General features: G+C 44.3%; 1 protein-coding gene across 1 annotated transcript in view; it reads left to right on the forward strand.

Moving 5' to 3' along the window:
* Positions 1 to 24,648, forward strand: part of TBC1D5 (TBC1 domain family member 5) — a 560,176-nt gene that overhangs the window by 530,861 nt on the left and 4,667 nt on the right. Inside the window, exons 24-25 of the mRNA XM_074984496.1 lie at positions 12,582 to 12,661; positions 13,194 to 13,370. Of these exons, the coding sequence (XP_074840597.1) occupies positions 12,582 to 12,661; positions 13,194 to 13,370 (257 nt within the window). The remainder of the gene's footprint in view (positions 1 to 12,581; positions 12,662 to 13,193; positions 13,371 to 24,648) is intronic.

Genomic DNA, 24,648 nt, shown 5'->3' on the forward strand with positions numbered 1-24,648 from the left:
GCGAGAAGGACTTATCCTCCCAATTTCTCCCCACAGTTGCAGCATCTGAGGGCCAGCACTGCCCTGGTGTGCACCCAGGCAGCTCTGGGGAGAAGGCAGAGGGCAAAGCAGAGACGGGATGAGTGCCCACCGCTGCCCCAATGAGGACATCTTCCAGGTGTACACTGCTGCCCTCCAGCGCCACAGTGACCTCACAGGAAAGTGGATGCACCAGGAGGACGAGCGGCACCGGGACCATGTGCAGGGGTCAGAGCAGTGGCTGGTCCAGGTGGACCAGCTCCTCAAGATCGCCAAGGCCTGTGTGGCCCAGCCTGCACCACACAGAGGGCCTGCTGCCTTTGACCCCTTGCCAGGTGGGCCCCCTGGCAAGGGGGTCAAGGGCAGCAGGCCCTGTGTGTGGGGCAGCCTGAGCCACCCTCCCTTGGACCCCATGCTGCATGTCATGGTACATGCCATGTGTTGGACAATGGACATGGTGGGGATCCACCCCCCTAAGGCCTCTGTGGCTCTGCCGCCCCACCTGCTGAGCCTTAGACTTCACCAGTCCCCCGCAGCCCTCTACGGGCCTGTCATCCCAGCCCCAAACCAGCCCTGTGGTGGCGATTGACCATGGGGTACAAGGGGCTCATACAGCTGACATGGGTCGCAGCCCACAACCCCCGCTGCTGAATGATCACCCTCCCCAAGTTCAGGTGCCCCTCTCCCCATTTGAAATCTGAAGTGCTGTTTGTTAAAAGTCATATTTTTATTGCCCGACTATATTCTGGGGATTAAAGGTTTCCATTTCTCACACCCGTGTTCTTCCCTGAGATTTGCTGGTGGGAGGGTGCAGTGGGAGTGGGCCTGCCGGGACAGTGCCCCCATCTTCCCCCTGCGTGGCCTGGGAACAGTCAAAGGAGGCTGCGGGCAAACACTTCCTGCCCAGCCTCCCAAATGCGCACGCCATCCGTGTGAACCTGTCAGTTGCAGACTGCCCTGGACTGCTTGTAATGACCTCCTTTCTTGGACGCCCACCCCTGGAGGAACTCCTCTCCCTTCCCCTCCACCCAGTTGTGCAGCGCACAACTTGCAGCCATGACCGCAGGGACAGGCTCCTTCCCTACGTCTAGATGTGTGAGAAGACACCAGAACCTCCCCTTCAGCCAGCCGAAAGCGAGCTCTACGGGGTCTCTCGCCCAGGTGAGTTGGGCGTTGAAGGCCTCTTGTGTGATATCAAGGTGGCCCGTGTAGGGCCTCATGAGCCACAGGAGAAGTGGATGTGCTGCATCGCCCATGATGCAGAGGAACATCCATGTATCTCCCACAGCCAGCTCCCAGTAGCAACGCAGGTGTCCTCCTCCATCTTGCGGAACAGACTGGAGTTCCGCAGCACCCATGCATCATGTGTCCAGCCCGACCACCCGACATATAAGTCCAGGAACCAGCCTCAGTGGTCCACTAGGGCTTGCGTGACCACTGAGTGGTACCCCTTGTGATTGATGAAGCTGCCCACACTGTGGGCCCTATCTCCTGCCCTATCTCCCACTGCCTCAGTTTCTTCTTGCTGCCAGTGACAGTGAATGAAACTTCTGCAGCTTCAGTTTTGTTATTGCTCATTCTGTCCAAATGTATTCTTTTCATAGCATAAAGTTGCATGGTTTGGTTCCCTTAATGTAATAGCTTAGCATTAGTTTGTTGTTTCTTAGTTGTCTCAGATGGGACTCAGTCTAGACATGGGACATGCCCCAAACCCAAGGCTTCAACCCTTGTGAATTGTGCAAGCATCCTATGCCCATTAGTGACCCAAACAATAGTTGCTTGAGGTGTCTCAACGAGGGGCACATTAGTGACAAGCATCTCATTTACAAGTCTGTTATGCTCCAGACAAAAAAAGAGAGAGAGATTCACTTCACGGCACCTTTAATGGAGTAGCCAATAATGCTGACATTGGAGCAGAGGTCAGACTCATCCCCAAGCATGTAGCATAAGTATGGAGTACCCCACTGGCTCCGTTTTCAAGCCTCCACCATCCCCATGAGCCGGTTACAAACAAGAAACCAGAGGGATCACCAAGGGAAGGATCTCTGACATCCCAAAAGGGAAAGGAGGCTCGGGAAGAGCCAAGACCCATGAGTGACTCATCACCTCCATCTAGGGGTCAGGCCCCCAACTCAAGCCTAGCAGCCCAGCCTTTCTCATCCCAGGCCACTTACCAGCAGGTGCAATCCCCAAGGAGAAGGATCCTCCACCGCAGATCCAGGAGGCTTTAAAAGAGCAGCCCATGGCCCCCCAGGAAGAAGGTGCAGAGCTCACAGCACCAGCCTCCTCTTCATTGTCCCTGAAGCAGGCTATTATCAGTTCCCCTCACCCAGTTCCACAAGATGATACGAAAGTGCCTCAGGAACAGGAAGTGATGAAGGCCTGTGGAGCTTGGAGGTGCCTTCCATTCCCAAGGCCCTGTGAGCAGTGCAGGGTATTTTGACTTTGCCAGTACCAACCACACTGACCGAGGTGGTGTTAAAGTCTGCACTGGGCTCCTTTTCAGCTCTTCTACACCAGCAATCCTGCTCCCTGTCTAAAGGGCCTTCCTGCGAGTGCTTCCCTGCACAAAGCCTCCAGGCCTGGGATATTGAGAGGCTGGCTTCATGGGTGCCCCTTTTGTCACCAGACTCTGGGTACCAAATCAAGACTTGGGGCATGACTCATCAGAACCTTGATGCAGGCCAGTCAAGGCTCATGCCCCCAACAACAGCATATGGATAGGTTACCCATATCACCTAGGCCTCAGCACTGCCCACAGGACCATTCACTTGAGCGTCATCTCCTGTTACCTTCGAGCTGTCATCTGTCTCTTTCGTGCAGGTCTTGATCTCAAAGGTCCTCCCACCCCTGCACCCAAGCAGGCTCCCAGTTCTTCTCCAGTGTTGTGGAATCCTTGGGAGCTGACTTAACAATACCAGGTCACCCCAATCGATTTCAGGGCTTCAGAAAGACCATCAGCCTCAATATTCTTCCCATCCCAGCAGGGACAAATCCCCAGGAGAGAATCCCCCCAGATGCAGGAGGCTTTAGAAAAGCAGCCCAGCACCATGCAGGAGGAAGGTGCAAAGAGCTCATGGCATCAGCCTCATCGTCATGGGATGAGGCCATTGTGGGCCCCTCTGTCAGCCAGTTCTTCAGGATGATGCAAAGTGTGTCAGGGCCTCCTGAAAAGGATTACTTCAAACCTGTAACAGCATGTGGAAGAGCTTGAGGAGCTGTCAGACACTCTGTTTGATGCTTTCAGCTCCTCCACACCATAGGATGATACTGTTTGTGCATGAAGGGGTATTGAAAATCACCAATGCCCTCCAGCAAACCTCTTCCTCCTTGCCCCCCATTTCTAAAAAGACTAAATGCAAGTACTTTTTACCAGCAAAGGGCCATGAGTATCTGTATATCCACGCATCCCCTAATTCCCTAGTTTTGGAGGTGGTCAATCAGAAGGAGAGACATGAACCACCAGGGGCAACACTAAAGAAGAAAAACTCCAGGAGACTGGATTTGTTCAGATGAAAGATTTATTCATCCTTCAGCCTGCAGCTGAGGGTGCCTAATCAAGTCCTCCCTGGCCACTACCATTTCAGTATGTGGTAGACCGTGATGAAATTCAAAAAAATCACTCCATTGAAGGTTCCAGAAAGAAATTGTTAAAGCAATCCTGGAAAGGGGCATCGTGGCTGCTAAAGCAGCCCTCCAGGCAGCTTTCAGATATGATGCATTCTGTAGCATGCACCATGACATCAGCCATGTCCGTGCACTGGGCATTGAGCCCGTCACTGGAGGCTCAGAAGTCCCTACAAGGTCTCCCTTTTGAAGGTTGTGCTCTGTTTCGTGAGGAAATAGACACAAATTACATGGGCTTAAGGACTCCCACAGCACTCTAAAGACCCTGGGACTATACGCTCATGGTCCTCCCCATAAAAACTTACAGCCACAACAACCCCTGAGTCAGAGGAGCCACCTCCCAAGAAAAGCAGGGGCTCTAAATGACACCCAAGTCACCTGCCTCCATCCTCAGCCCTGTCGGGCTTGAGCTGCTCCATAGAGCTAAGAAGTCATTTTGAATGCGCACCCACCACCAACATGCCAGACTGTTCAATAGATCTAATTTCCCCATTTTCTTCCAACCACCAGTCCTCCCTTCCTTCCTGCTTGGACCACCATAACACCAGATGCCTGGATCCTGAACACGGTGCTATAGGGGTATATCCTCCAATTCCTTTCCACCCCACTATCCTGTCCTAGTTCAGGGACCCTTCTTCACATGAGTGTCATTGCGCAGGAGGGTCAGGGACTGCTGGGGGTGGTGGAGGAAGTTCTGCTGGAATATTAAAATGGGGGGGTGTGTCTGCCTGGACCTCAAGAGGTACCTAAAGAAGCTAAAATTCTCTGTGTTCTACCTAGCTTCCATCATTCACTTCCTGGATATGGAAGACTGGTATGCTGCCCTTGACATGAAGTACATGTATTTCCACCTGGCAACCCAGCATACACATGCTTTCTTCTTTTTAAGGTGGGCTGTGCCCATTACCAGTTTATGGTTCTCCTGTTTGGCCTGGCTATAGTACCCAGGGTATTTATCAAGTGCCTGGTGGTGGTAGTGGCTTACCTCAGGTGCTGGAGTATCCATATTTACCCATACCTCAATGTCTGGTCACAGGCAGTTTCAAAGAAAAAGTCCAGTGGGATGTCATGATCTTGGAAGCCACATGCTGCAGTCTGGACCTCCTGGTCAATGACAAAGGGTTTACATTAGCTCCCATTCACAGGAGAGAATTTATCAGAGCAGTTCTCAGTTTGACCCAAGCAAGGGTAGACAAATTTCAAGCCCTCACAGACCTGATCAAGAAGGTATCCACATTTCCCCTGGAGATGGTCAGTGTGCGTCTGTACGTACTAGGTCATATAGCAGCATGCCCATCACGTGGTCTGCCGTGTCAGGCTCTGCATGCAACCCCTGGCATTAGCCTTTTACCAGTGCAGGGATCACCTGGAAATGACTATCATTGGTCCACTGGCATCAGTCCACTGGAAATGACTGTCATCGGTTCACTGCTGGACAAATTGTGAGAAGGTCCTAGAAGGAGTTGCTTTTGTCAACCTCCCTTCCTCCATACAGCTGGTATCAGATGCCCAAGACTTTCACTGGGGCACACACATCGATGGTCTCCAAACCTAGGGGGTCTGGTCCCCGGAGGAGATGACATTACACACAAAGGTCAAGGAACTCTCAGTGGTCCACGTAGCATGCAGGGTCTTCCCGCCTCACTTGCCGATGTGGCAAAATGGCGAGAGTCCTCTCAAGCAACACGGCCTCGATGTTCTACATCAACAGGCAAGGGTGAGCAAGTTCATTGGCTCTCTGCCATGAGGCCCTCCCTCTCTGAGACTTCTGCATCAACTGTGGCTTCCACCTGGAAGCTTGTCTTCTACCTGGCATCAGAAATAGGCTAGTAAATCACTTCAGCAGATTTCTTCTCTCACCACTAGTGGCTTCTCCACCCAGAGGTGGCCTGCATGATCTTGCGGGGGGCATCCCCAAATTGCATCTGTTTGCCACTAGACAAAACAGAAAATGCCAGCAGTTTTGCTACAAGTGACATATTGACAGGGGCTCCCTCTCTGATGCTTTACTGCTGTTGCGGTCAGGAAAACTGATGTACACATTTCCTCCACTCCTGATCATCAGCAGAGTCCTGGTTAGGATCAAAAGGGACAAAGTACAGGTGATCATGATCACCCCAGCATGGCCTCACCACCACCAGCATGAACCTAGCAGCAGCCGTGCTCTGTCCCCTTCCCAGTCATCCATACTCCCTGTTGCAGGCACATGGTTGGCTTCTGCACACAGTCTTGCATCTCTCCACCTGAACCTGGAGGAACGAATGTGCTTGGAGGAGGAGGTCCTCTTGGGAAACAGGAAGCCCTTGACCAGGACGACTTACCTGGTCAAGTGGACGATGTTTTCCCACTGGGCTTCTCTGTGGCATTTCTCCCTCACAGTATTCTCTGTAGTCCATCTTGGATTATCTGCTGTACCTCAAGAATCAACGTCTAGTGCACTTTTCCATCAGAGTGCGCCTAGTGGCCATCTCCCTGTTCCATTAATCAATCCAGGGTTAGACAGTATTTTCTGAGGATCTGACAGATTCTCAAGAGGCCTTGACAGGCTTTACTCACAAGTATAGGCCCTTGTCCTACAGTGGGATCTTAATCTGATCTTCCCCAGGCTCACCGACCTTTGCGCCACTGGGCTCCTGCTCCCTTACCTACTTCTCTTCAAAGGTCTCTTTCCTGGTGGCAGTGATGTCAGCAAGGCAAATCTCGGAAATCAAGGCCTTGACTTCAGAACCATCTTATGCTTTTTTTTTTTTTTTTTTTTTTTTTTTTATAAAGGCAAGTTTTAACTTGGGGTGGGCAAAATATGGCCGGTGGGCCGAATCCAGCCCACCAAACATTCAGATCCAGCCAGCCACAATGCTCTCGGCTGCTCACGTCCTGCAGCCCAGCGGGATCCTCGGGCAAGCTCCCTGCCTACCATGCCTCTCCACACCACTCTTAAGTGTCTAGCTGCTGGAGCCACCATGTGTGTCTCTGCGGTACACCCCCTGTGAGGGGGGACTCCATGCACTGTCCCCAGCCCCAGCACAATCCTCACTGCTCCCATTGGGCAAAATCTGGCCAATGGGAGCTGCCTGGACTGTGCTTGCAAGCACTTGTAGCAGGCAGAGACTTATGCTGGCTCAGCAGCCAGCAACTTTGAGCAGCATATGGGGGTGTAGCAGGCTGCTGGTCAGGAGCCTCTCATGTTAAGCACATCCCAGGCAGAGCTTACACCTAACACCTCAGCCCCTCCCACATACCAACTCCATGCCCAGTGAATATTCTGTTACACAATGATTAGTCTGATGGCTGATTGTCTCGGAAGGCTAATGATGACGTCAGCAGAAGAACTTTGCAACATACCGAATCATATGAAGAAAGATCAATAAATGCAGCATTTTTTTTAATTTTTGCGGATGTATGGATTCTGTGTGGCGGGTTAAGGCCAGCACCTGGTCATAGCAGTTGCAACTGGTTCTAAATCCATTCTGCTTTTTGGGAACCAGTTGCTGAAATATCAGCTGTGATCTTTGAAGTAGGAGCCACTATAACAGTTAGAGCAACTGCTAGGGAGAAGGCTAGTGTCTGTACTGAATATTTTGTAATCTTTCAGCATGCACTAGAATTTATTTATTAGAAAACTAGAACTAATTAGGCACAGTGTGCACCTTTTTTGTATATTCATACAAATAATTTGTGTTGCAAATCTAATAGGTTTCAACCACCCTTTTTCTTGTCTACCAAATTCAGTTACAACAAACAAACTTTACACATCATCTTGCAATATAGATGAGCAGAGTCATCAGAGAGTACAAGTCTTCTCTGAATATTACAGCTAGGACCTACCATGGTTTAGTTTACTCGTCCATCTTTAGACAGAAAATGCTAAAAGGTCTAATTTAAACTTTAGAAATTAATTTTCTCACTGTGGGGAAAAAATTGAAATCTTGAATGCTTTCAGTATCTGTTTTAAGTGAATTTTTATAGGATGTTTATAAGTTTGGCAAAGTATAAGAACAGGATATGACTGTTTATTATTCATTTTAATTCAACAGCTTTTCAGCTAACCCGTTTCCTCCCCTGAGGTTTCAAATATGTCAGGTAGCATTATTCTGTATGTTAGCATTTGGGCAGTAAAATATATTCTCTTCCTTGAGAACAGTTATTGAAAGTTTGGTGGGATTGTGGCAGTATTCAAATAAAACATTTGCCTGACAACTAGTGTAAACGAAGCAACCTTTTTTGATATGCTAGTTGAATTCTGAACTGTGCATGTGGCTACACTTGTCTACAACAGCCGTTTAACAGTATTGTAAAGAGGAATACATATAGCACAAAAAATAAATTTCCCTGGCTTGGTGAATAATTTATAAGCCATATGATGCAGTTTTTCTTTGGTGCATATCATCAGTGTCTCGAGGGCAGGACAGAAAGCAGCCCTCAAATTTTCTTTGATTTGGGGTCAATACCAGTGCAGTTTCATAAAGACTTTTATTATGAAAACAAGTGTAATTCACAAAGTACTAGTCTATGATAGGATAATATTAAGCTTCATTGTGTGGCCATTCAGCTGCATAAACAGAAAAAAATATCAAATAATACATAAGATCTCAGACTTGGGAAAAACAATGAAATTAGTTTCAAACACCTTCAGAGCCACGCGCAAACGGCACTTTGCAAAATGCAAGATGAGTGTTGGGAGAGTAAAGCTGATGAAGTCCAATACCATGCCAACACCAAGAACTCCAAGATGTTCTTCAGTGCTATTAAAGCTATATATGGACCTTCAAAGCCAAGTACTACACCTGTCCTGTCTGCAGATGGCATGACCCTTCTGAGGGAGAAGAACAGCATCAACCAAAGGTGGAGAGAGCATTTCAGCAACCTTCTCAACAGACCCTCCCTGCGGCCCTAGACCAGATCCCTCAGAAACCCACAATAGACAGTCTTGACCTGCCCACTACAATGGATAAGGTCAGAAAGGCAACCAGCCAGACCAGCTCTGGCAAAGCCCCTGGGATGGACAGTATCCCTGATGAAATTTTCAAAGCGGCAGGACCAGTGTCTCTTGAAGCCTTTCACAACATCTTGATCAGCATCTGGGAAGAAGACATGCCCAAGGACTTTAAGGATGCCACAGTCACCTTGCTCTTCAAGAACAAGGGCAACAAAGCTAACTGTGGAAATTACCGGGGCATCTCCCTTCTCTGTACTTCTGGGAAGATCTTGGCTTGAGTCATCCTCAACTGTCTGATCACCAGCATCTCAGAGGAGAACCTACCAGAGGCACAGTGTGGTTTTTGCCCAGGCCGCAGCACCATTGACATGATCTTTGCTGTTCATCAGGTCCAGGAAAAGTGCATAGAGCAGAACTTGGATCTGTATGCCGTCTTTATAGACCTGACCAAGGCGTTTGACACCGTCAACAGAGAAGCCCTGTGGATTATCCTGTCAAAACTTGGCTGCTCCAGAAGATTCGTTAACCTCATACGGCTGTTCCATGATGACATGACTGGCTTTGTTCTTTCAAATGGCAAGTCCTCAGATCCATTTGAGATATCCAATGGTCTGAAGCAAGGGTGCGTGCTGGCCCCAGTGTTATTCAACCTCTTTTTCACGTGCGTCCTCAGCCACACAGTTAGGGACCTGGACCATGGAGTCTACATAAAATACAGACTCAGTGGGTCACTTTTCGACCTTCATCGTCTTAATGCTAAAACCAAGACGCTTGAGAGGCTCATACTTGAAGGCCTTTTTGCTGACGACTGTGCACTTATGGCACACAAGGAATCTGATCTCCAGCTCATCATCAACAAGTTTGCTGATGCCTCTCGCCTCTTTGGTTTGACCATCAGCCTAGGAAGGACCGAGGTACTGTTTCAGTCTGCTCCAGGATCTGCTGCTCTCCCCTCTTCAATCTTTATTGAAGGAACAGAGTTAAAAACAGTAGAGGAGTTCAAGTACCTTGGCAGTGTGATAGCCAATGATGGCTCCCTTGACAAAGAAATCAATGCCAGAATCTGCCAGGCCAGCCGGGCACTAGGGCATCTGAGAGTGCGAGTGTTGAATCAGCACAATATCTGACAGTCCACTAAACTGAAAGTGTACAAGGCTGTAGTCCTGACCATTCTTCTGTATGGCTGCAAAACCTGGACCTTGCACAGAAAACATATAAAACTGCTGGAGCGCTTCCACACATGCAGCCTGAAGTCAATACTGCACATTCGATGGCAGGACAGAGTTACAAACCTGGAAGTCCTGGACAGAGCAGGAACCATGAGCATCGAAGCCATGTTTCTGAAAGCCCAGCTTTGCCAGACAAGGCACATCATACGAATGGAGAAGTCAAGAATCCCTAAGCAACTCTTCTACAATGAACTCTCCTAGAGCAAAAGGAATCAAGGTAGGCCTTGTGAGAGATATAAAGACTGCGTAAAGGCCAACATTGCTCATGCTGGTTTAAAACCAGATCAGCTAGAGCAGCATGCAAAAGACCAAACAGGCTGGCGTGCTCTCATACGACACGTGTATGACAACTTTGAAGAGCAGTGATGTGTACACCTCACTGATGCTCGTGAGAGGAAGAAAGCAACAGCAGCAGCCACACCAACAGAGCCAGGGCAATTCCCTTTCCCCCACTGTGAATGCCCATGCCGTTTAAAGCTTGGACTCCTCAGCCACATGCGAGTGCACAACCGGTGAGCCTATGCGAGCTCACGATGTCATCGTCGGACACGACAAACTACCTACTAATACGGAGCAGTGGTGCCCAAACTTTTCCTGACACGCTGTTCACCGATAGTGGAACTGTGCTCACACTTCCCACCTCATTGCTGCACAACCAAACCTTCCTCAGCAGAGGAGCTTGAGCTGGAGGCAGAGCTGTGGCTGGTGGTGAAGCTGGGCTGGAAAAGGTGGAATGGGGCTGAGTGGAACTGCAATTAGGGGTGAAGCTGGTCTAGAGGAGGAGCAGGGAGAAGCTACAGCTGGGCTGCGGATGATGTGGAGCTGTAGCTGGGGTTGAAGATGAGCTGGAGCAGAGCAGGGCTGACTGGTACTCACTCCCCAACCCCAGAGTGGGGCGGGCTGGCCTGACCCTGCCCCACACACCACCAAATGTTTTTTTCCAGGCTGCCTTATAGAAGCTGCACCCCACAATTTGTGAACTTCTGATACAGAAAGTCCCTTCTGCCAAAACTCGTGGTGTTTTTGGACATTCTTCACGCTTACATTTCTTTATTGGGAACCATGCTCAGGCTAATCATTCCAATTCACGATGCATGTGTAGCTTTAATCAATTAATTTTGGGTTAGCTTAATAACATTGTTTATGGCTAATATGTAATTGACGTAAACACCTGTTTTGTTTGTCCAGGACAAACCTGTTTATGAGTTTACCTTACTGGAATATCTTTGTCTTAAACCTGTTCTAGTATCATCATACCAAGGGAATTTTTTACTTCACATGTAAGGATAAAAACATATTTTTTTACAAAGTTGTTAATACCCAACATGTTGTTAGCTTTCATATGCTACTTCACAAGGCATATTTTATACAAATAATATTACAGTAGACTGTGGGGTATAAATATAAGGGTGCCTAGGGTCATACTTGCCCCTTTTTTTGTCCCTTTACACCAACCTCTGGGAGAGCCGATCTGGTCTCAGTTACCATCAGTAATGTGAATTGCCATCTTTGCATCCATGTCTTTTATATCTGCCTTTCTTCTTCTTCTGACCCAGTTCTGTATCTCATCCCATATGCTCTCATCTCATTCTTCATATATTAATCTTCATTTTAACATGGTGAAGTTATACTCAGTTCCTCTACTATGAAACTCCTTGTAGTGCTGTATTCTGTAATTGTTGACACCACCACTACCTTCATCCCTGTCAGTCATGTCTGTAACAAAAGCTCTGACTTCTAATTCTTTCTTGCCCTGAACATGCAGGGTTGCTGTGTTAAAATGCCACAGATGACAGGGCACAGTGTCAGTGGTACAATATTTTTCTTAGCAAGTGTTAGGATAGTAGCTTTATTCACAAGTAGCAAAGCTTTGTTCGCAGGTTTTGTTGTGCCTCTGAGGCATGGCACAGAACTCAATGCCCAAAGAGAATGGAAATTTAAGGGGGAATGAAGTTCTCAGCCCAATTTAATCAGCTCTGGAAGCCTACCCACCTGAGTTACAGTAACTTCTTTGGGCTGCACTAAGATCTATAGGTTGGCCCAAAATCTCCATGTCACAGTGTACTGATATTCCCATTCTGGTCTTGGCAAATCCTCTGTGTCAGGGGTTGCGAGGGAATCCTTGAAAAGCTGCCTTCACTGTCTAGGCAGATATTTACTCCCTTTACTCTGCTCTGGCTCTTTTACCCAGGATAAAGGGGAGGGAGTAGAGGTGAGGTTTTCGCTCTTAGTACACAAGGACCAGGTAACTCTTCACATCAGAGCTGGCACGAGGCAGGAACTACCTGGGCTAGAACTGCAGAGTGCATACATTTAAACTAATTTAGGGGAGCCATAGATCCTACTGCTGTGTAGATTCCTAGCTGCCTCCTGAGATGTTTGCAGGGTCATGTTAGGACGGTTACACACCTGAATGGGGATGAAAGTGGAAGCAGCCAGCTGACTAGATCCTCTAATTTAATCCTTGTGCAGACCATGAAAGCTTTAGGTATCAGCTTTCTTCTAGTTTACGTCCTGATTAATTCAATTGGCAGTCAAATCCTCTAATTGCACAGCATCATTGTGGGAGTTCTGACTGGTGTGTAGATTTAGCTAGCCATGTTTCTCATGCCCCCAAAGCTGTCACACTGGAGGTCTATATCTATGTGACTGTGTTGGCATCACAGCATTCGATGTGGTGCTAATGTCTGAGTGCGCTCATGCTGACTGTAAGTTGGTAGAAGATAAATACTGAGTGATCATTTAGGAAAATATTGTTCTTTGTGTTGCAGGGAATATTCAAGAAGTCATATTACAGGAGCACTTGGAGAAAGAAGATGAAATTCTGGTGTCTCTGGCCGGCTTGAAGCAGGTAGAGATGTTGACTGAATTAAGCTTTACAAATGTTAATATATCATGCTTTACAAATCCTCTTTTTCTGGAACTGAAATTGAACCAAAGATAGATGAAGTATCCTACCCACTCCCAATTTCCAGAAGTCTGTGATGGCCTGTGAGTAGAACCCTAGTAGTCTTATTCTCAGTTCTACGCTTTAAACATAATATCGTCACTCCTCTACTGCATAACGTGCAGTATTCAATATCCGTACTTCTGGTTTTTGTACCACAAAAAGTTGATATTTGAGTGTCATTTGATATGAGGAAAAAGTACTGCGTTCCTTAAATGAGATTATTATTGAACAATGTGCATCTGTCTTTTAGAACTATTTCATTTGGATTAGTTCTTATGTGTGATCTTTTAATGAATGCAAATATTACTTTTTTATTGTTTACTTATTCAAAAACCTAGTGCATGAGCGGCAGACTCTCTACTTAGCACAAACTTCAGATATTCTAGATTTTTCCTAATGTTCTTAATTATTTTTCCTCCTATTCTGCAAATAGATCAAGGATATTCTAAAGGGTTCCCTGCGTTTTAATCAGAGCCAGCTGGAGGCTGAGGAGAATGAGCAAATCACAATAGAAGATGATCATTACTGTTCCAGCAGTCAGAACAAGGAGATGGGTGATGCCCTAAAAGGATCTGTGATGGCAAAGCAACAATGCCTCTCAACAATTCAGGTAAATACATTCATTCAAGTGAAGTTGCTGATAACCTGCTGGAAAAAATGTCATTGTCTTCATCATCATCCACAACAGCAACCATGGACTCAGCACCCATTGCCTTCTGATGTCTTTCTCACTATTTCCTTCCATCTTTCCCTGTCCAGTATGGAGTGGCTTAGTTTCTGTAGCATGCAGTTAACATCTTTAGAACTTTTTACAAAAGTGCCTACAATTTCACAAATTGTGATGTGACAATTTTGAAAACTTATTTGTGTGACTCAGACATTTACGTACGAATGCAATTCTCTAATTAAATAGTATTGTTTATAAGTTACTACAATAGCCAGTAAGACCTGGATCTCCCTTACGTGAATCAGTTTTCCCAGGGTTTGAATTTTCCTGTAATGTTTTGATCCCTTTTTGATCCTTTGTCTAGGTTCCCTGCTTTTCCTCTTCACATTTGCTACTTGACTCTTCCTTCAGTACTCATAAATCACACTTAAGTCTGCTACAAGTAATGTCCCTTTCTTTCTTCTCAGAAGCAACACGTCCTTTCTGATAATTGACTACTGTGGTTCAGGATTTCGTGAACAATTATATCTAGTACAGATGTTTTTCATTTTTTCTAAATAATTTTCTCAGCTGCTTTTCGGTAAACTAGTTACATATTTTAAAAATTTCAAAATACATTTTAAAAGAGATCTGTAAAGGTATGTATTGGTACTTGAGCTCTAAAAACTAAAGGGAAACATTTTCCTTTTGGGTAGACTATTCTCATTGCCTCTGTCCTCCAGAATTCCATTATGCAACAGCTGATTACTGCATTGCACCAATATATCCATCTTCAAGTGCCAAAAAAAGATACAGCTAGGAGATCTCTTTAACTTCCCATTCCCTGCTCAGTTGTTTGAGGTTTCTTCCTTGGCTTGGTTCTTGAATCAGTATAAGGCTTTCATCCCTTATGAAACGCATACAGTACAGGGCAGTAGATTTATTTTTATCCACGGTAACTCAAGGTTGCATAGTACAGCTTTTGTCATTTAGTTGAGCCTATGATCTTATGAATATGCAAATTAATGTATAATTCCCAGTAAGAGCACATCATCAGAGTTCTGAAGTTAATTCTGCCATACACCAGCACTAGCATCAGTACCAACACCACTGGAAATCAATAACAGCATTATCATTGCCATGATCCCATCTGATCCAGGCTCCATTTTCTACCACAGCTTGTTGAACCAACTCAGCAATGCTGCAGTGAGTGAAAGGAAATAGAAGAATTATGGTATTTACATAAAACTAGTGAAAGAGTATGTTGTGATTTATCTTACAAATTGTCTGGCTTTTAACAGTTGTTAAAATCATATTTCAATGTGAAAAATAAAATATATCTTCTTTTACTTACAATTGTAGGTGCAAAGATAGAAGGCTTTTAATGTGATGCCTGATTCATTCTGTGTGAACCTGCTTGGGCACCAAAAATAATTAGGAAGAAGGGCGCTTTCAAAAGAGGGGTTTCCTTTCAAATGAGCTTTCAAAAACAGCTCTTTCAGATGCAAGAGCCCCTGTGAGTATGCAAATGAGGCATGAGATATTTAAATCTACCCCTCATTTGCATGTGGTGCTTTCGCCCCTTATGTTTACCAGTTCCTTTATAACAGATGCTGTCACAAATTGTAATGAGGGCCCCTTCCTGGGCACCTTCTAGGACTGCTGTGAGGGGAATCCAAGCCTCTGTTCTAGGTCCTCAGGTGTGTTTTAAGCTTGTGGAATCCGAACATAGTCCAGCCACTACCCTATCTTGTAATCTGTGGACACACCCTCAGCATGAGACCTTGTAACTGCACCCCTTTCTGAGTGTTTGAACCTGCTCTCTAGCTGCCTTGCCCCCCGCACCAAGAATCCCTAGAACCTGAACACACCCCTGTCCCAGAACTCCACCTCCAAAAGGCATGAAGCTTTGGGTTTACAGTTTAAATCTCTTAGATGCACACAGTAGTTGTGTAGCAGCGCATGCTCTTTGCTCAGTCTATCAATCTTTCCTCGAGGTTTCTCACAACAGATAGAGCACAGGCAAGTACAGATCACAAAAACATCCTAAATGCAGCATCTTTCACTGGCTCAACTTTGGTACAAGCACTAATGACATCTAAGCAGGAAAGCTTGTCTTGCTCACCAACAGAAGTTACTCCAGTAAAAGATATTCCGCAACCCATCTTGTCTCTCACATATCCTGGGAACAACACGGTCACAACGCTACATGTCTAATGACCACTTTATTTTTGTACCACAGCTCTTCACTGTTTACATAAGAAATATTTGTGACTTAATATTCATACGGTAGATACCTTTATTATCCATCTTTAACACTGATTCACAGTAGAAAATAAAACGTACAGCATAATGCACTGACTACATCTATACTACAGCAATCTGTCAACAGAAGTTGTCGTCGGGACATATCTTCTGACAAAACTTCTGTCGACAGAGGTGCATCCACACACAAATGCGGATTGGAAGAGCAATCATCTCTGTCAATGGAGAGTGGCCAGACTGCCCAGGTCTCTCTCAACAGAATGGCCAACTGGAATCACAGAAGACAGGACTTCCTGGTGACCCAGAAGCCCTGTCTGTTGACAGAGGGCCCCCCAAAGCATCCACATGGTTTTGTTGTCAACAGATTCTGTTGACAAAGGCATTCTGCCTTGTGGGTGAGAGGCAGAACGCTGTCGACAAAAGTGCAAAGTTCTATCGACAATATGTCGACAGAACACATTTTTAGTGTGGACACTCCATGGACTTTGTCAACAAAATGCCTGTTTGGTTGAAAAAGAACCCGGGTGTAGGCGTAGCCACTGTGTTTGTGCAAGTATTACCCAGGCTAGTGAGAATTTTGTCTCACATTGCTATCAGTAGAACTGCTCATGAGTAACTACTGACAAATGCAAGTGTTGTGCATTCTAGGCTTGATAAAACATGTAGTAATATTTTCAGCTTTAAACAGTTAATATCGGCAAGTTAGGGTACATTTACAGTTTAGGGTACAGTGCATTTATTCCCATTCATCTTCTCTCATCTTATCTTCTGGGAGCTGCAATTGTTGTAGTGAACATTAACTTATTATAGAAACAAACATGAGAAATAAATTTTAGATCTGCTTATTGTTGGGCATATTAATACCCCAGGATTCTTTGCTGCTTCTGACTGTACTGTGTTTAACTTTAGTGCATAAAATCACATAAAAAAGTGCAGTTTTGACCCTGCGTAATGAAAGTTAAAAGATGAAAACTTGCAAGTATAGTAGCCTGTGAAATGACAGCATTATTTTTCCCCACACAAGACTACATTCCAGCTTTTTAGTCTTAATGAGGGTAATATGTGCTACAGTGATATTTCCAGGTCAAGATGGAAACATTTTCTGAATACAGCAGAAAGTCAAAAAACTTGTAATCATTAATTATTTAGAATATGTTGTGTTGCTTTAGTTTCCTTCCTAGTTAATATATTTCCACAGTGCTTTTATTTCTAGGAAAAGAAAGGTGCCGGAACTCAAGCCCCAACATACCACCACCCCCACTGCAGACCCAAACCATCCCCTCCTGCTCCAAGAAGGTTTAACTCCCCCAAACAGCCCCCTTCCTGCCTCCAGACAACTTAACCCCCTACGGCAGCCCCAAATCGCTGCCTCCTGCCCCCACTCAGCTTAAACCCCCATCCCCCACAGCTCCAAACCAGTCCCCCAAACCCAGGATTCACCCACCTTCCCCAGGACTCAGAGCTCCATGTGCTGCTCTTTCACTGATCTGTCCCCTTTTCACTGTGGCAGCGTGGCTCTCCCCAGCCCTCCGGCAACTGATTACATTGAGTCTTCTTTCAGCACAGCAGGGAGGTGAAAGAGAGCAGCCATGGCAATGGCAGGAGCTACAAATGGCTCTTTAAAGAGACACGTGGCTAAGAACTGCTCTGCTTGCCTGCCTTTTTAAAAATAGCAGTGCCAAGGGAAAAAAATGGCAGTGCTGGAGTAACATTCTGTGGCATTCCAAAAAAAAAATAAATAAAAAGCCCTGTATTTCCACCAAAATAAATGTTGCTGTATTTGTGGGGTTTTTTTCCTTCCTGCTATAATGTGTAATTATTGTAGTGTGTTTATTTAGTATGGCCTTTTATGGCTGCTGAATCTGTTCTGTAAAAATCATGTTTTTATTCCAGAGCCCAATCTCCTCTCATCTACAATAATCTCACACTATTATTACTCAGTGGAGTTCATTGGTGTTACTACCGATTTGTAATATTGTAAATGAGATTGAAGTCTGGCTCAGTCTTTCAGTGAGGATTTTCTTTAAGGCACTGGCTACTTGTCATTTAATTAATCAAAAGAGAAATTTACGTCCCACCACATACCTCAGTTATCCCAGGTGTAAAATGGGAGTAATACTATTGACCTCCTTTGTAAAGAAGTGTCCTGTGGCACCTTATAGACCAACAGAAAAGTTTTGAGCATGAGCTTTCGTGAGCACAGACGAAGTGAGTCTGTGTTCATGAAAGCTCATGCTCAAAACTTTTCTGTTAGTCTATAAGGTGCCACAGGACCCTTCGTTGCTGTTACAGATCCAGACTAACACGACTACCCCTCCGATACTTTGTAAAGAAGGCATTTTGCAGTAGAAATATAAAAAATGTTATATAAGCACTAGATATTTTTGTTTATACCACTCTACTATATATATTCTGTCTATTTGGTCATAGTGGCACATTGACCCAACAATTCACATTCTGTAAAGAATTACACATATAAGGACTTTTTTTAATGTTCCATTTTTAAATCTGCACTGCACTAGAATAAGAAAAAGCCTCGTATTAAAATGTGCAGCTTTAATGTTCAATAGCAATTCAGTTGATAAAGAGTATGGAAATGATATTTCCCTATGTGAAATATGGGACACCTGCTAAAATTGCTTGCAGTTAAGTGAGTTCAATGGCAATCCATTAGAACTATGCAGTACAAACACTCAGTATAACATTCAGTTGACTGAATAGTCATTTAAACAACGTACTGCATTATTATAACAAAATTAGCTAAAAATTAGAAAATATATAGCTACAATTAAGTGGCTGTTGCTCTGTAGAAGACCCTGCATTGTCCTCATCTTGCTGTCCTCCAGAGCGTGGGCTGCTAGTGACAGAGAAGTGCAGGAGTCAGAGCTGCAGGAGTATGGGGGAGGGCTGGGATATGTGAGTGAGCTGCTAGAAATCAGGGCTGGATGTGTGTGCAGGATGGCAGGACTCAGAGATAGGGGGCAGGAGGCTGGGAGCCAGGAGGAGCCCTGGGGCTGGGTTCTGGAACAATGTAAACTGTTTGATACTTTTGCAGCAGTATAAAAAGAGAATGAAACCTATTAGGCCAATTTAAACCCCACCCCCTACCCCATCTAAATTTCACTGGAGTCAGTGGATTTACAACAGATGAATTATGTCACCTGTTTGTTTCCTAGTTACTGCCTTTAGGCCACGCTTTCCTCCCCTGCTCGCAGTCCTGGCCTAGCTAGCTCCCCCATTCCTCAGAGCAGAGCCAAATTAAGATAAGGGCTACAGCCTAATGGTTCAAATAATCCTCCCCAAACAAATGCTAAAGCTTGATGGAAATTGCTTATCTGGGAATCCAACTCTAACTGAAAAGTCAAACAAACAAACAAACAAACAGGATCTATGGTAAAGTTCTTCTAGTTTTTAATTTACCCTGTACCAATTCATAGAATAATACAGGATATTTTTAAAAAAAAATCAGTTTCAGACAGCTACAAAACTCCAAAAGAATTATGCGGTAAAAAAATTTGTTCTCTTCTAAACCATTAAGACCTGTGCAAAGTGGGGCAGCCATACTCCCTCCCTCCACCCTATTTCTCCCATCATCTCACCTTTTCCCACCTCCTCTCAAAGGGTGGGGGAGGGCCGTGGCTCTGGCCTTTGAGGGAAGGGACAGGCAGAAAGAATGGAGCAGGGGGTTAGCCTCTCCACCTGCCTAAGCAACGGAAGAGGGTCTGGGTCTCCCTTTTAATTTGCCTGGGGTCCCAGGCACTTACCCCTTTGCCCCCTATCCATTAGTGGGACAAGCTGATCCCCCTCCCACGCTCCAAGCCCCTGGGCCCCAGCCTTGAGCCCCCTCCTGAGGTAGCCCAAACCCTTTATCCCATGCTCTGTCTCAGAGCTTACACTCCCAGCTGGAGCACCTTCACCCCATCTCACACCCCAGCTTCTGTCCCAGCCTGGAGCCTCCCCCACCATATTCTGAACCCATTATTTTTGTGCTCACCCCAAATCCTAGGGGGCCCTACAAAATCTAATAGTCCTGGCCCCCAGAAGAATTAATCCAGCCCTACCAGCCCTCCTCCATGATTCACCTTCTTTGTGCCCTTCTTCCTGTCTCTGTTCCCTTCTGAGCCCTGTCCCCCCACCCTTCATAGGACTCCTCCAAACCCAGGATCCCCCATCTAACCCCTGGCCTGGGTCAAGCTGCCCTATACTCCAGAGACCTGCCTCTTTGCTGCTGCCTGTGGGTTACCAAACTATGGGCAACCCCTCCTCCCCAGCACCTGTCCACCTTTTACCCCAAGTGGCTGACTCCTGTTTCCCACCATGGCCCTGCCCTCCCTACTCCAATTCCTTTACCTTCTAGTGGTCTTTGGGGGGTGGGGCGATGTCTGAGACACGGCCTCCTCTGTCTTTGTCCAGCAGTGTGAGCAAAGAGTTCACAGCAGCCTGACCCCCTCGCTCCTCCTCTACCCCACCTCACATTGCCCTCAAGGCTGCTGGCAACAGTATGTTTAGAAAATCTGTTTAAAGAGCCCGCCCGCCTCCTCCAGCCTTTCCAGCTAACTCTTTAAACAGCAGCCCCTGCTGCTTCAAGAGCTGTCTCTTTAAAATTTGGGTCCCTGATTTGCAACATATGGGACAATTAGCCTGTTTTTAAAAAAAAAAAAAAGAAGTCAGCACACTCTCCAGGGAGCTACAAAAAGGGACGGTCCCAGCTAAAACAGGATGAATGGTCACACTAATAAAGAGAAATCTTGGCATTGCTAAGTACTGTATAATTAATACATTATCTTTTCTTTTAAATAGTCCAAGAAGGAGACAAAATGAGCTGCTGCCGTTCTTCTGGCCTTATTTAAAATGTACTTTTGTTGTTAGCTTTAGCTTGTGCATAGAATGTAAGCAATTGAAATAAGATTGATGCTAGCAACTGATATTCATCAGGAAAAAATGTTTGGCGAAGCCATCTGGCACCAGGTGAAAGGTTGTTAACTTTCAAAAGCTACTGGAAATATATTTCTGTCTTTTTTCATTTACTCAGAAGTGGTGGCAGATGGAAGAAAACATGGTTCATGTCAGTTTGAGTTTCCTGAAAGAGAAAAAGGCAAAGCAAGGAGTGGGGAGACGCATTTTACCTCTGGAAATATCAGCATCAGAATAATAGTGTGTCCCAAACTCAGGACCTTATTTAGGCCAAGCCCTTTATATCATATTGAACGAAATGTGCATACGCCATATGAAGCATACTTCTACTAACCCAGGTTTAAGGGCCCAAAAATTGAAGAACCATAACAGAAAGAAGTTGAGATATAATGCTTTTTTCCCCTTGCCTTTATTATAAGATGGGGTCGGGGGGGGTTGCCTAACCAGGAAACAGCTCTTTTCAGAAGTTAGGAAACTGCAGTAAAACTAGCTAAGGCAGTGTTTGTTCCTGTTTGCCTTACAGATGTCTTCAAGATGTCTGGCTCCAGTAACCAGTTTGCAAGTGTGTTACTAAGTAATGCCTTTGGTCTTCAAAGGTAGCAGCCATCTTAGACAAGAAGGCTAGGAAGTCCCTGTTAGTTAATATGATGCCCTCATACTGGAATTAGAAAATACACTCATTGCTCATAATTAACTGTGTATCTGGGTATCATGCACTTCCGAAAAGCACCGGGAAAGGAGGAAAAGTGGATTATGTCAACTAAGGGTGTTCAAAATAGCTTATATTACTGATGGAAAAGAAAAAAGGAGGCTGTCAGATCTTCAATAGAAGACCTTAACGTGGCCCTTTGTAATAGTGTGTGATAGATGTCCATGGAATCAAGCAGTAGATCTGATTAATTTCTGAAGCAAAGCCATTCTTGTACATTGTGTTCTCAGAGCCTTAGATATGATAGCTGATTGACTGACATAGGATAAAGATGGTACAGTAAACTCTTTCATATATGGCATTCTATTATCCAGAACACTCAACTAAGCAGCATTTTCACTTTAAGTAAATTTTAGTTATGTTTTCCATAAGTACAGTATAATGAAAGTAAATACAAATAAATACAGCAAATACAGTATAAGTATACAGTGTACAGTACTACTGTTGTTGGTGAATAAAGTATTCTTCATACATGTTTGTTTCTGAATAGCTAATCTTGCTTTTCTTTAATGTTCTGCATTGCTAGGTATCCCTCTCTGTTATCCAGACTATTTGAATATCCAGCAACTTCCCTGTTCTGGGGCTGCTAGATATGAAAGAGTGTACTGTAATTCAAAGAGATCATATTAAACAAAAAACAGTAACTAAAGAATATGTTTCACCATACAAAAGGTATTTCAATAGTGCAGTCTGTAAATTAGATCTGCTTGTAACTACTTGAAGTCATGAAAACAGATTTTTAAATTCATAATAGGAATAGGAAATTTACTACCTGTCAGTTTTAAGTATATTACGAACTTACTAAAAAGTTTTTAGAACTCTTGAAGTGAATTTACTCAGTTTGGTTATATTAATAAAGGTCAGTTAAAGGAATACAAATTATTGATTACATTATTTTAAAACAAAAAAGCAGTCAAGTAGCACTTTAAAGGCTAACAAAATAATTTATTAGGTGAGCTTTCGTGGGACAGACCCACTTCTTCAGACCATAGCCATACCAGAACAGACTCAATATTTAAGGCAGAGCAGAGGGGTGGGCGGGGGACAGACTTCAAACTCTTGCAGACAAAGAGTTAATGGGCACAAAACAGACATCAAAACATTCCTGACAATATTGGACAGACTTGAAACTCTCTCGGAGAAAGAGTTAATGGGTATAAAACAGACATCAAAATATTCCTGATGCACAAACCAGTTAGTCTACATTTTAATGGAGTGGGTCATTCTGCTAATGACTTAAGAGTTTGGGTCTTATTGAAGAAAAATTTTCAGTCTGCTTTGAAAAGAGAAACTGCTGAACTCTCTTTCATATTCAAATTGGACACATTAACACGTGGTTTGAACTGGGATGCAAATTTTCTGGGACATTATAGGGGCTCTTTTGAATACTTGGCTCAATATAATTCTTGACTCCCCCTCCTCCCGCCCCTCTGCTCTCTGATTTGCTCACCTTGATAATTTTTCCCTTATTTGTCAACCTATATTACTGGTTTTGGTTCTCTGTGTCTTAAGTATTGAGTCTGTTCTGGTATGGCAATGGTCTGAAGAAGTGGGTCTGTCCAATGAAAGCTCACCTAATAAATTATTTTGTTAGTCTGTAAAATGCTACTTGACTGTTTTTTTGTTTTGATAGTATATAGACTAGCACGGCTCCCTCTCTGTTATTATTTTTAAAGGGGTCTCTACATGTAAAGATTAGCAACAGTATTTGGCTAAAGTCGGTTTTTAGATCCATTAATTCATATAATAGATAGTTATTGCTTGTGATGTGTGTCATTTTTATTGCTACATTGAATATGAGATATTTCAATGTGTATTAAAGTAGGTAATTTATTTATATAAAATATCTATCAATCTATAATAAAATTAGAATGTTTAATAGTTCCTCTAAACAAGTGGAACTGTCGCTGAGACCCCTTTAATACAAACTTTCCTTTGTTCTTGGGGTACTGAATCACAATTTTTTCTTAGCTGGATTTCATCCTTCAGCTGATCTCTTTTTTTTGTTAATTTTTAATAATAAATTTTAATAATTTATACAACTACTTACATGATATCCAGTAGCATAAGCTTCTTCTGCACTTCAGTCCTCCCAAACCATTGATGGATTGAAAACTTTTGGGAGTACTCCTGTATAATGAATAAGAGAGAGAATGGAAAATGGTTATCAACAGTACCTGCAGTAAAATAAATTTGGCAGGAGCCCATAGGGTACCTAAAGGCAAGTTATGGAACACTAATACCTTAATGATGCACATAATTTTAAATACTGTATTACTAATCTGTCTCTCATTCATGCTCTTCCATAACCTTCATTTTTATTCGTCCTCCCCAGCCCTCATCAAACCTTCTCATCTCTCTGACCCTAACGTTGCATTATACTGGGAAGTATAACTTTGCCTGAAAAATCATTATTGAGGGAATTGCCCCTACTTAGCACATCATAGCCTATTCGAGCCTTAAGTAAGCGTCAAGAACCGTCCTCTTTTTTTCTCACTCTTTAGTTACTGTGAATTTAGCAAATTGGAATCAACATCATCTCACCTCAGGCTAACAGGGAGTCGCCGCTTATCCCACATCAGACTTGAGAGATAGCCGTGTTAGTCTGTAGTCTGTCAAAACAAAAAAGCAGTCATGTAGCATTTTAAAGACTAACAACGAAATTTATTAGGTGATGAGCTTTTGTGGGACAGACCCACTTCCTGAGGTATGGCTATGATCTGAAGAAGTGGGTCTGTCCCACAAAAGCTCATCACCTAATAAATCATGTTGTTAGTTTTTAAAGTGCTACAAGACTGCTTTTTTGTTTCCAGGTCAGACTGTTTGCCCTTGTATTCTCACTCAGTGGCAGCTGTTTGAAATTGACTAGGCTTCCAGCCGCCATCTCTAGTAAGTGAACAAACTGCTTCCTCTATGAGAATGTGTATGAATCCGTTTCTTAAGGACAAAAGGGAAAATATTCTGACATCCATTCAAGAGAACAGATTACAAATTTGCTTATGAAAAATTCTGCTGTGCCAGGTATCAGTGCCAGGTATGCCATTGATTCTCAAGATTCAAATTGTGGACACCTTGAGGGGCTGCAGTTGTTCCAAGTGATCTGAAAGTCTGGTGAAAAAGCCACTCTACAGGATACATGGAGATTCAGATTACTTTGGCAAAATTCATTTTACACTAACTTCTACAGATTGAACCTCTCACCTTAATAGAGTTTCTAATTTTTGACCTGAAGAGGTCTTTCCTCTGCAAAATGTTCTGAATCAAACTTTTCAATACCAGTTGAACCTCTGTCATCTGGCACCTTCAGGACCTGACCTGTGCCAAATGAGAGAATTTGCCAGACCACAGATGGTC

Source organism: Carettochelys insculpta, chromosome 2 (genome assembly GCF_033958435.1).
Source record: "Carettochelys insculpta isolate YL-2023 chromosome 2, ASM3395843v1, whole genome shotgun sequence".
NCBI classification, from domain to species: domain Eukaryota; kingdom Metazoa; phylum Chordata; order Testudines; family Carettochelyidae; genus Carettochelys; species Carettochelys insculpta.